At 32.8% G+C, this 12,330-nt stretch overlaps 1 protein-coding gene across 4 annotated transcripts in view; it reads right to left on the bottom strand.

The window, feature by feature from the left end:
• The window catches only part of PRMT3 (protein arginine methyltransferase 3), a 138,458-nt gene that overhangs the window by 113,181 nt on the left and 12,947 nt on the right, over nucleotides 1–12,330 (bottom strand). For all 4 annotated transcript variants that reach the window (XM_027578120.2, XM_027578117.2, XM_027578118.2 and 1 more), the window contains one exon: nucleotides 8,235–8,300. In XM_027578120.2, the coding sequence (XP_027433921.1) occupies nucleotides 8,235–8,300 (66 nt within the window). The remainder of the gene's footprint in view (nucleotides 1–8,234; nucleotides 8,301–12,330) is intronic.

Below are 12,330 nucleotides of genomic sequence, written 5' to 3'. Positions count from 1 at the left end.
AAGGAATCCTAGATGTAGAATATTGTCATATCCCCTCCATTTCCAAAATTAAATATTCAACTCATTTAAACAATACAGGTACAATAAAAATAAATTGGCTTCCAGAACTTCAAAATATAAGTTTTAAAAATGATACTTGGGGCACCGGGGTGGCTCAGCCGGTTAAGCGTCTGCCTTCAGCTCAGGTCATAATCCCAGGGTCCTTAGATAGAGCCCCGAAACAGGCTTCCTGTTCAGCAGGGAGCCTGCTTCTCCCTCTCCTCCTGGCTTGTGCTCTCTCTCACTATATCTGTCTCTCAAATAAATAAAATCTTTAAAAAATAAAAATAAATTAAAATGATACTCATTACCATTGGTGAAGGCAATAAGAACCAAAGTTTAAGATGATATTGGGAACAGGTAAAAAGCAATTACTTCTAAATCAAGAATTGCATGTTATTTCCAGGATAGTATAGTGAAACCTGCTTGTCAATAAAAAACAAAAACAAATTGCTGAGGACACACACTAAGCAAAGTACAAAGAGGTATACTATTCTGTGAAATTATTGAAAACTGTAGTGCCTTAAGTCTTTCATTATTGATGGTCTAAATCCTATGTACTTATCCCAAAATATGAAATGATTTCAGGTTTCTCCTGTAAATATTCACAGTTAAGAGCAGGCACTGATCAGAGTGATGGGATACGGCCACAAACAAGACCAAGTCCCTGTCTTAATGAAGCTTACCATCTTGTGGAGAAGACCAATGAATAAACAAATACAAAATAATGTCAGATAGTAGTGTTATAAAGAAAAATCAAGCATCAGAGTAGAGGTTAGAGCAGGGAAGAGGGGATACATCTTTTCAGAATCTTAAATAGGTCTGTGAATATGTTTCTGACACACGTGAGCACAGAACTGAAGGCAATAAAGGAGCATGCCATGCAGAGATCTGGAGGAGTGTCTTCTGACCATGGACGATATTAAAGGCAAGGCACAAAATACCAGGCAAAGCAACACCAATGTGGCTAAGCTGGGTGAGAAAAGGTTGCTTGGAGGTGAGGTGAGGGGTTAAGAAGGGCCATATCACACAGAACTTTTGGATTTTATTCTGAGTAATGGGAAGCTACTGTCAGAAAAACAGAACTAGAATTAAGAATTTATTAAATTGTTCAAGAATTATTTTATTCTTCAACTAGGTAATATAGTCACATAGTTTACACACCAAAAACTATTTCTTATTTATCCTTCAAGAGACTTTCTATGCAAATATAACACAATACATTTTTTTCCTTCCCCTTTCTACACAAATGGAAGCATACCCACTGCCCTCGCTACACACTGCTTTTTGTATTTAACAATGTAATGTAGAGATCTTCCTGTATCAATTTACAGAACTTCTTTCTCTCATACAGTTGTATAAGATTCCATATTATGGCTATACCAGAATCTACTGATCTAGTTCTTTACTGATGGACATTTAGGTAGTTTCTGAAATTTTACTATGATAATCAAAGCTATAAATAACCTTATACCCAACCCCATTCACTCATGAGTAAATCTGTAGAATATATTTCTAAAAGTGAAAACACTGTGTCAGAGAGAATATACATATTTGTAATCATGGTAGACATAATCAAATAAATTATCTTTCATAGGACAATCCAACCAGCAATGTTTTAAGTGCTGATGGCTTTACAGGTGAGACTAGCCTATGGAACATACAATGAAACTTTTGGCTTTTTGCCAATCTTGCAAGTACAAAATAATGATATACTGGTCTAGTTAAAACATGCAATTCCATTATTATGAGGTTTAGCATCATTCCTTATGTTGCAGAGCCATCTGCGGTTCTTTTTTTGTAAACTATGTACTTATATCTTTTCTCTATTTTCCAGTTCTTAAGTTTTTTCTTATCAAATTTCTAATCAAAATTTTCTTATAAATCTTGCCAAATTACAGTTTTTTGTAAGCTAAGGAGATTAGACCTCTATAACTTGGAATGTTTCTCTCAGCATATATTTTAGTCTTTTGATTCAGCTTACAGTGACTTTTGTAATGTAGAAATTCTTTACTTATAGTAAAACTCATCAGTCATGTCTTTTATGGCTTCCTTCTGAATTTTGATCATAATTAGACTGACCCTCCCCATCTTCTTCCCTATTTCAACCTCATATATTTCCTTCTAGTTCATTTATGGTTTCATTAAGTTTGTTTTTATCATAGTATATACTAAGAGGTATGGTTTCAACTGTACTTCTGTTCAGATGGCTAACCAACTGTTCCAACATGCTATTAAACAGTCTGTGTTTCCCCTACTAATTTGATATGTGACTGTTACGATCTGAATATTTGTGTCCCTCTAAAAATTATATGCTGAAATCCTAACCAAAAGTGATGGTATTAGAAATGAAGGTCTTTGGGAGGTAATTAGGTCATAAGGGCAAAGCCCTCATGAATGGAATTAGTACCCTTATAAAAGATTCCTCTCTGGAGGAAGAAGGCATTTCTATGAACCACAAAGCAGGCCTTCGCCGGAATTAGCCAGTGCCATGATCTTGGACCTCCCAGCCTCTATAACTGTGAGAAATAGATTTCTGTTGTTTATAAGCCACTAAGTTCATGGTATTTTTTTTTTTATAGATTTTATTTATTTATTTGAGAGATAGAGTGAGTGAGAGAGAGAGCACACATGAGCAAGGGCAGAGGGAGAGAAGCAGGCTCCCTTGCTGAGCAAGAAGCCCAATGCGGGGCTCAATCCCAGGACCCCAGGATCACGACCTAAGCCAAAGGCAGACGTTTAACCGACTGAGCCACTCAAGTGCCCCTAAGTTCATGGTATTTTTGTTACAGCAACCAGAATGGACTAAGACAGGGACATTGAGCGTTAAGTAAAATTTCTGTATATATTTTGGATTTTTTTTTTAAGATTTTATTTATTTGACAGAGAGAGACACAGTGAGAGAGAGAACACAAGCAGGGGGAGTGGGAGAGGGAGAAGCAGGCTTCCTGCAGAGCAGGGAGCCCGATGTGGGGCTCGATCCTGGGACCCTGGGATCATGACCTGAGCCGAAGGTAGACGCTTAACCGACTGAGCCACTCAGGTGCCCCTAAGTTCATGGTATTTTTGTTACAGCAACCAGAATGGACTAAGACAGGGACCTTGAGCATTAAGGAAAATTTCTGTATATATTTTGGATTTTTACTCCGCTCCATTAGTTTACATAATCATGTGCCAGTAACTATTCTAATTACAGAAGCTTTACAGAATGTTTTAGTGCCTAGTAAGGCTGGTATACTCTCACTGCAAAATTTTTTTCACAGTGTTTCTGGAAAATTTTATATATTTATTTTTTCATAAGAACAAGAGAATAAACTTGTCTAGGTTTTTAAAAAAAAGTCTTGGTATTTTTATGGGGATTGAGCTAAAATTCTAAGTTAATTTAGAGAAAATGGACAATTTGAGTTTTCCTACTCAAGAACACAGTCTTTCAATTTGTTTAAATCATCTATCATGTCCTTCAGATTTTTAAAAAAAGCTTTTTTTCATATAACCCCTGCATATTATTTAAATTTGTTCATATGCATTTTATCTCTGTATTGTTTACTGTTACGAGTAGAGTGCTTCATTCCATTATATCTTGAAAACATAATTTACTGGAACTGACTCCAAAGGAGAGAAATCTAAACAACCTGATTTTTGTTGAAGAAATAAAGTTGTCAAAAGGTTACTACTCTGTGTCTCCTAACCCGTGCCCTTTCAAGAAGGACAAGGCCCATATGCTTTCAGAGGGAGAATCTATTTCCTGTACATGTGCCCCGTCTAGAGTTGAGTCAGCACATTTTAACATAACTACTTTAACATACAAAAAAGTTAAGGATTTTAAGGTGGAAACTATATGACATTGCAAACAAAAAACATTTTCTTAAGTTACAAATAAAATGTATTAACCATAACAGCAAGAAAATATTATAATAGCATATGCACTTAGAGTACATTAGTTTGAAATATTATATGGCATAAAAGTGGGAAAATATATAACACAATCATAAGTGATAAATTCCGAGAAACTTTCACTGAAATAAGATATTTGCAAAATTTAAAAATTAAAAATAAAAAGTCAGTGTGGAATTTAGAAGTATGATACTACAGTATTTGGCAATGGTGACTGGAAATATCAATAATCACAACACCGTTTATGGAAAGACAGACTGGCAGCACTAACACCATCCAAGATATAAATAACCTTTTTTGACCCAGGAAGTCCACTGCTAGGAATTTATCTTAGGATGCCTGGGTGGCTCAGTTGGTTAAGCGTCTGTCTTCAGCTCAGGTCATGATCCCAGGGTCCTGGGATCGAGCCCTGCATCGGGCTCCCTGCTCATTGGGGAGCCTGCTTTTCCCTCTGCCTGCTCTGCCTGCCCCTTCCCGTTTGTGTGCGTGGTCTCTCTCTCTGACAAATAAATAAATAAATAAAATCTTAAAAAAAAAAAAGGAATTTATCTTATTATTATACTCTCACATATATTAAAAACAAATTTAAATATTTTATACTTTTATATGAATTGTTTCTAGTATAAAACATTAAAACTTATGGACATTCTTCCATTGGACATGTAAGTCATTAAAAGAATGTTAATAAGGAATCATCTTTAAGAAAAGCTGCTGAATGAAGAAAGCTAAGTACAGAGGGATATATATCATATACTCCAGTTAAAGTATGTGTTCTTTTGTAACCCTATACACACACACATAATTTATATACATATGCATATATATGCACGTGTGTGTATGTATTATATATATGTACATATATGTGTGTGTGTGTCTGTGTGTGTGTGTGTGTGTATATATATATATATATATATATATATATATATATATATATATATAAAAGTCTTACTTAATCCTCATTCTGCAAATGAGAGAGCTTGAGAGAGGGAAGGGAACAGGTCCAGAATCATAAAGCTGGTAATTTGTAAAGCTAGCATGCAAACATAGGCCAATCTGCTTCTAAAGCTATATTTTTAAAAATATTTTTAATTATATATTAATTATTACACCTACTCAAAATTAGGTAATAAACTAAAACTTAAAACTTGACAGAATCAAAGGAAGGTAAAAATGATGACAGAATAAACTAACATTATTTTATAAAATGAAGGAATTTGATTCCTTTTTCTAAGGAAAAAAAAAAGGAAAAGAAAAAAAGTGAATCAATTTAACTGTAGATAATAATCAAAAGCATAGTGAAGGCACCTAACTGTGAATTTCTTCAATGGACTACAAATAGAAATTAATTACGAGTGCGTGATAACATGATTAAGTGCCACCCAAATTAAATTAAATCTGAGAAACCATATGGCCTCCACAGGAGGTTTGTGAATTCAAACAGTACTAAGGAATAAAAGAAAGAAGGCAAGAAGGGAGGGATGGAGGAAGAGAAGAAAGGAAGAAACACATTTTTCATTATAAGCATCTTTTTGAAAATAAACTCTACTATGCACTATATGATATAGAAGCTAGTATTGTATAAAGTTTGTCTACCAAATGGAGATAAAAGCAAACAAAAACAATGGTAATAAAACATAGGAAAACAAGTTATTTCATACATTTAAAAAAGATAATTTTATGAACATATTCTTATCATGGCACACAAAAATTGTATGACCCAAGTATGAAAAATGTCAATTAAAATAATGCATCCCACCCTAATTATTCATTCTATTTTAACATAATGGTATTTCAAGTGCAGTGGCACAAGGTTAAGGGCACTAGACTAGGAGGAAAGTGTTTGTTTTTGGTTTAGTTGCCTGTTTTAGGGCAAGTCAATTAACCTATTGGTCTCAAATATCTACATTTGCAAAAGGAGATAAATACCTGCCCTGCCTAGTTATAGGTATACTATACAGTGACAATGACACAACGTGTTTGAAAGCAATATATAAATTATCAAATGCTACTTAAACACATGGTAGTAAATTTTCTAAATCTGTAGCCATAGTATGATAAAGTATCCCAAATCATTTAAAAATATGAAAGTGCTAGATTATTTAATACTGTTAATTACAGAAATTAAACCCTGAAAGTGTTTTTTAAGGAATTAAAAATTGATAGGTATAATATTTTACATTGCAGTATATTTTTGAGAAGCCATAAGTGCTAAGCAAAACTAATTACACACTGATTAACTTAAATGAAAGCATTTTAGAGAAACTGCTAAGGAAAAATACTCCTAAATTATTAATAAGCTGTTTTCTGACTTTGGCAGATTTAATGTCTCCAGTAAGAGCAGTAAGTAAAGCACAAAATAACTGAAACATTATATATTTTCCATGGGCATGTATTGTGTCTGAAAATGTATAACATATATACATAACATTTCTATAATACCGTTACAAATTAAAAACTAGAAGCAGAAAGTGACTGTATGTCTATGAATCCACTAAGATGCATTCCATATAGAAATATTCAGAATTACTTAATTTCTCAATGATTAATCTTCTAATTATAAATATTTGTGCCTTTTCAGTATATTTTTAGATATCATAAGACAAGAGTCTATTCAGAAGCATACTGGAAAAGATACTTCTAACTTACTTTCACTTAACAAATTCTTATAGTATTTGCATCAAAAAGTATTATGAAAAGATGGCTCAAAACCAGTGCTTTTACAATTTAAAAAAATCATAAAATTTTCAAACCAGAAGGGATTAAAATGATTTCATTTTACAGATGAGGCCCAAAGAGATCCATCCACTTGTCTAAAATTATTATATATCTCGTTCCTGAGAAGCCAGGCAGGATTAATGACCCAGGCCAATACATGCTTAATTTCTCTACAACATATTAATGAAAAAATAAAAGAAAAATCTGGATACAGTCTAACTATAAGTATAAAGCAAAATTTTTAATAGTAACATATTTGCTTCTTGGGAAACAAAGTGGTTTTTCAGACATATTAAATAAATTGTTCCAGCATTTGGGTGTAACTATAAAAACCAAACATAAAAGAATTCTTAGTCTCTGCTGTAAAACATATAAAAAGCACACAAAAAAGCTAAGTACAAAGAAATGATAAAAAGTAAGATTTTAAAAATGAAATCACCTATTTGTCTATAACAGGGGATCAGTAAATACAAAGAAATACATATTATCATAAACCTTTCATGTTAGGTAATGCTTTGGCAAAGATATCAGAGTACCATATAAATTTCAACTGTCTAACTCAGCTAAGTCACAAGTGAAACACAGCTCTTGGGAAACAGATAAGGAAAATGAAAAGCCAATCTGTATTATATTCCAAACAATATGCAAATTAGGAAAAGAAATTTTTTAAAATATAAAGATTGTTAGTCACTGCTGCAGTATCACGTAAAGCTTATGAAATAACCTTGGAGAACTATCTTTTAAAATGAAGGTGAAAGGGGAATTATAAAAACCTGGTATGTTGTCAATATATATATTCTTTAAGTGGAAAGGGTGGGGAAAAATTCCCAGAGGTATATATGTGGCAGAAATGATAGTATCTTTGACTAAATTAGTGGACTAATTTCCAATAAGAAAGAACAAACAGAAAATCTGAACTTTTAGGTAAACATGCCAACGTAGAAAGGGAGGGAACGAGGAAGTGAAGAAGAAAAAATGAAAACAATTCATAAGGGAGGAAAGAAAAATGACACAAATTTCAAACACACACAAACACACACACAAACACAGTGTGAAATTTCATCTTTGAAATACCCTGAAATGATATTAAGACTAACTGTAAAATACAAAGTGTCTCATGAAGGGGTATATGAGGTCTTAAAGGACCTAAGTTCTACCTTACAATATTTGACCCTACTTATTAATAACTTCTTAAAATTATTAATTTTTAACTAATTAACACACACCAGAGTAATCACTAAAAGTATGCTTTGGTACAGGGCTTATCTGATACATTTGAAATTCATAGGAATCACAGTAAATCAACAGTTTGGTTTAAGCAAAATAATCTGGAGAAGCAAAGTTTAACTAAAACCATGTCACTGTAATTAATGAATTTCAATTTAAAAAATCTATACACTGAATGGCAGCACCAATCAGCATTTCTGCTATCAGGATTCTGCACCACAGAGAAGCATCATAAAAGTCTTCCATGAAATAAAGCCAGAGTACACTAAATCAACTGCTAGCACCATGAGACCCAAGAGAGGACTTCTACTGTCCAAGATCCACATGAAATGTGCAATTCTATAGCCTATGCTACTCACCTTGTCTTTGAAGATATGTGGATTTTGGTACATAAAATCTCGGTAACTTTCTGTTCGTACTTTGTCCTAGAGTAGAGAAAAGCATTCTGTTTATAGGACAGACTGAAAATATAAAAATTTCTAGGAAGTTATTTGTTATTTTATCACATATTGCTAGTTTGCTTGGAAAGCTAAGCTTATTTTTTTTGTCCTAAAAGAAAACAAGAAAAAATAGAAATGCCAACGACACACAAAGAAAATTACTTAAAGTCAGATAAGGTCGAAATTCTTAAACATGTACAAATTTTTGTCTTGACACGCGTTATCATTTCAAGACTTCAATTGATAATTAAAGCTAACAGAAGCTGAACATGATGTTTTGCTCCTTCAAATAGGGCCTGGAATCTAGAGCCTGACAACCTGTATGTTGTAAAGGGAGACTACTATGTTAAATGTTAAAATGCTATGTTAAAACATGGGAGAAAAATAACCAAAACAGGTGAATGTAAAAGCTACAGTTACATATAAAAAATGAAGCCACATGGAGTATGGTTTTTCTAAGAAAGTCACTGATCAGCACCTATCTGATTTATAATCCTGTTTTGTTTCTAGAAATGTCTGTAGTAGGAAATGATGCTTAAAAGTCTATAATCCCATAGGTAAATCATTTGAGCCCTGCAGCTCACATTTGAGACTTCTACACTCTGGAGTCTCACATGACCTGTGACTGAGACAGGCACTGAATGCAAACATTTATTTTAGTTCAAGAATAGAGCCAATTCCCTTTTAAATTACTTCAGTTGAGACATATACGGCCAGCAAATTAAGCAGTAAGGGCCTCTGCTGTGAAGTAAATAAAATGAGCACGATAAAAATAGATTAGGAATTCCAGTTTTGGGTTTCACACTAGGTAAAAAGAAATATTACAGCAAATGCTATGATATCAAAATTTATGCAATCTATACCCTTCAAAAAACAATTTTAGGGCAAAAAGCATATAAAGGTCTTAAATTAAAAGCCAAGTTGTTTTACTTAATTACAGGATATAAAAACAGGGAATTGCAGAATTCCATGTTTTGTTTTTTTTTTTAGAATTCCATGTTTTCTGATGGAATTATTTCTAATTGCTTTATGAACAAAATTTTAAATAAGGTTTATTAAACCTTTCCCTGAAATTATTTTAAGACTTACTAAAAGAATCTAATGTTTAAATAAATTTACACATATTAACTAATGAATTTTAAAAGTCTTTTAAAAAAATATATACGATTCCATACATCCATCATTTTTATACTCATCTTATATTACAACCAGTGATTTTTGCTGGGTGAACATCAGTCTAGGAGGCAGTCACTTGGAAAGCTCTCGCCAATCACACTGCCTCACCACTGCTCCTGTCCTAAATCCATGCACCGCTGCTCCCTCAACTACAGTCCTTTATAAGTGCTCTTTCTACAGATCCATCTGCTTTCATTCACATGCTCACTCTGGGGCAATAAAATCCAAAGTATACCAAACAGAGTGCCTTGGACATAGCAGAGCTTCAATTTAATAACTGAAGTTTTGAAAGAAAAACCACTAAACATGAAAATGCAAGCAAATAAAAGACTAGCACTCATAACCACTTCTAAAAATGTATTCTAAGAAAACACTAACACTTCAATACAAAACAAGGTGATAGAAATCTTAAAAATTATCTTTTTCACCAGCCTATTAAAACTAAGAAACACAAAAGAAAAATAAAATCAGAGCTCTAATACTAAGAAGCAAACTAATTTTTTAAGACTAGTGAAGTGCCATGGAATTATTCCTGCAAGTGTTAAAAAAAAATTTAAGAATGAGACTACAGTAAAGTATATACTACAAATTTTATATATATAAATGACAGTATGTTTTAAATGACAGGCTCATGAAGGTGGAAGGAATGCATGAGTTGGCTGGAGATACAATGAGAAGAATGCAGTAAAGAAAAATTATCTAATGGTACTATGATCTGTGATAAATGTTCACCAGGATGAACAATGTTTTTCTTGGGAAAAAAGAGAGTGATGCATCTCAGATCTACAACATTAGTCAACAATGACTGTTCTTCAGAAAGATTAAGCGGCAAAGGATTTTGAAAGTTCACGTAATCCATCCTTCCATCAACTGTATCTCTGGAATTCCAAAATGTTATCTTCATCTGAACTCCAGGAAGTAAGATCACAAAGTACCTTTATTTATAATTATAATCACAACATATGCCAAAATAGTGTCATTGAAATATGAGACTAACTAACTAAAAATCCAAATACTCTCCCTATAAAAAGCAAGGCCAATTCTAAGCATAAAAATAAATCCTATTCATGGTTTCTCAATTTTAAATTATTTATAAAGATCAAGTGAGATTCTGGTAGTAGCACAACCTTAAACAGATTATGTTGAGCTAAGAACTGTTTTTGATAAGAAACAGCTTGATATAAACATTTCCTACTCACCCGCAGTATATAAGTTAGCAAAATATAAATTGGATAAATAGTTCTTTTTGCATGGAATAAATCCTTTTTCCTATGAACACTTAATCAAGTCATCACCAAGGAGAGGTAATTACATTGTGTAATAGCTAACAGGAAGTGAGGCATGGAAAATTTTATTAATAGGGATTCTTAAATGATTCTCTAAAAGGGAAAAGGTTAGCACTGGAAACTTCAAGCTGGAACTTCTTAAATCCATATGTACGTCAAAAGGACTTAGGGATATGCCATCAGGTATGAAGATGTTCTAGTTATGGATATACAGCTACAAATGTCCAGAACAGACATTGGGAAGTAAGTAGTCAAACTGGATTCCCTTGATGATTGTACCTAGGATACTTTTATGTACTATCTCCTTGGAGTCTCAGTAACCTTATCTGTCTGAAAACCCACACAATTTCCATACCAAAGGCATTAAAATTGATGGGGCGATTTAAAATGACAAACATGGGCTTAAGTGAACTCCTTAAAAAAAAAAAATTCTATGAAGGAGAGTAAGTCGGAGGGGGAGATGAACCATGAGAGACGATGGACTCTGAAAAACAAACTGAGGGTTCTAGAGGGGAGGAGGGTGGAGCGATGGGTTAGCCTGGTGATGGGTATTAAAGAGGGCACAGTCTGTGTGGAGCATTGGGTGTTATGCACAAACAATGAATCATGGAACACTACATCAAGAACTAATGATGTAATGTATGGTGATTAAAATAACAATAAAAAAATAAAAAAAATTCTAGGCACAATAAAATTAATTTTAACAAAGAAAACAGAGTAAGTCAATTTCTTTTAAACAAACTCACTCTGGACTTAAAATAATTTATCACTTATAAGATAACTGTTATTTATAACGCTATGCCATTACCCAAGTGACAACAAAAAGCACAACCGTGACATGTCATTAGTAGAGAAATAACATGACATTACTTTAAAACACCCCAAGTAATTACAATTGCTATTAATCAGCAGACCTCCACTCTGTGATCCTGCAAACCTGACTCAACAAAATACATACGTGTTATTAAATATCCCTAGGTGTTTTAAACGCATCTGTGTCACAGGAACACAGTCTCAGGGCTTTCCAAAATAAAATAATCTTGTGAGGAAGGATTTAGGAACGAATTTTTTGTTGGTTTTCAAGAAAAGGTAGGGGCATCTAAAATCCACAGAGATGAACATCTAATATTTTCAATAAATTTTTTACATTCCAACACTTGTTCAACTATAGATATTTTTAGTTTTACCGAATTAAAAAATTACATCTTACTGTTTTACAATCTATAATAACGTAATCAAATGTATAATTACTAGTTATAGCTAGAAATCTACTTATATTTTATATGGATATTATCATTATAAAAATTAAAACCAACCAAATTTAAAAATCTGATTTGACCAATTTAGGAAATTCTACATATCAATGATTTCAAATGTAAAAAAGTTATGCCATGACAATTGTGAGGATTATTTATAATTAAACTTTGTACCAAAAAATTATTTGCCCAAACTGAAGTCAGTACTGCTTTTTAAAACACTAAAATTAAGCATCCCCTCTGTACATTAAAAGGCAAACGTATAATTTATTTGTTCCCATTTAATAGTTGCTCTTA

This window comes from Zalophus californianus, chromosome 11 (assembly GCF_009762305.2).
Source record: "Zalophus californianus isolate mZalCal1 chromosome 11, mZalCal1.pri.v2, whole genome shotgun sequence".
NCBI classification, from domain to species: Eukaryota; Metazoa; Chordata; class Mammalia; order Carnivora; family Otariidae; genus Zalophus; species Zalophus californianus.
This window is presented reverse-complemented; position numbering and strand designations above follow the sequence as displayed.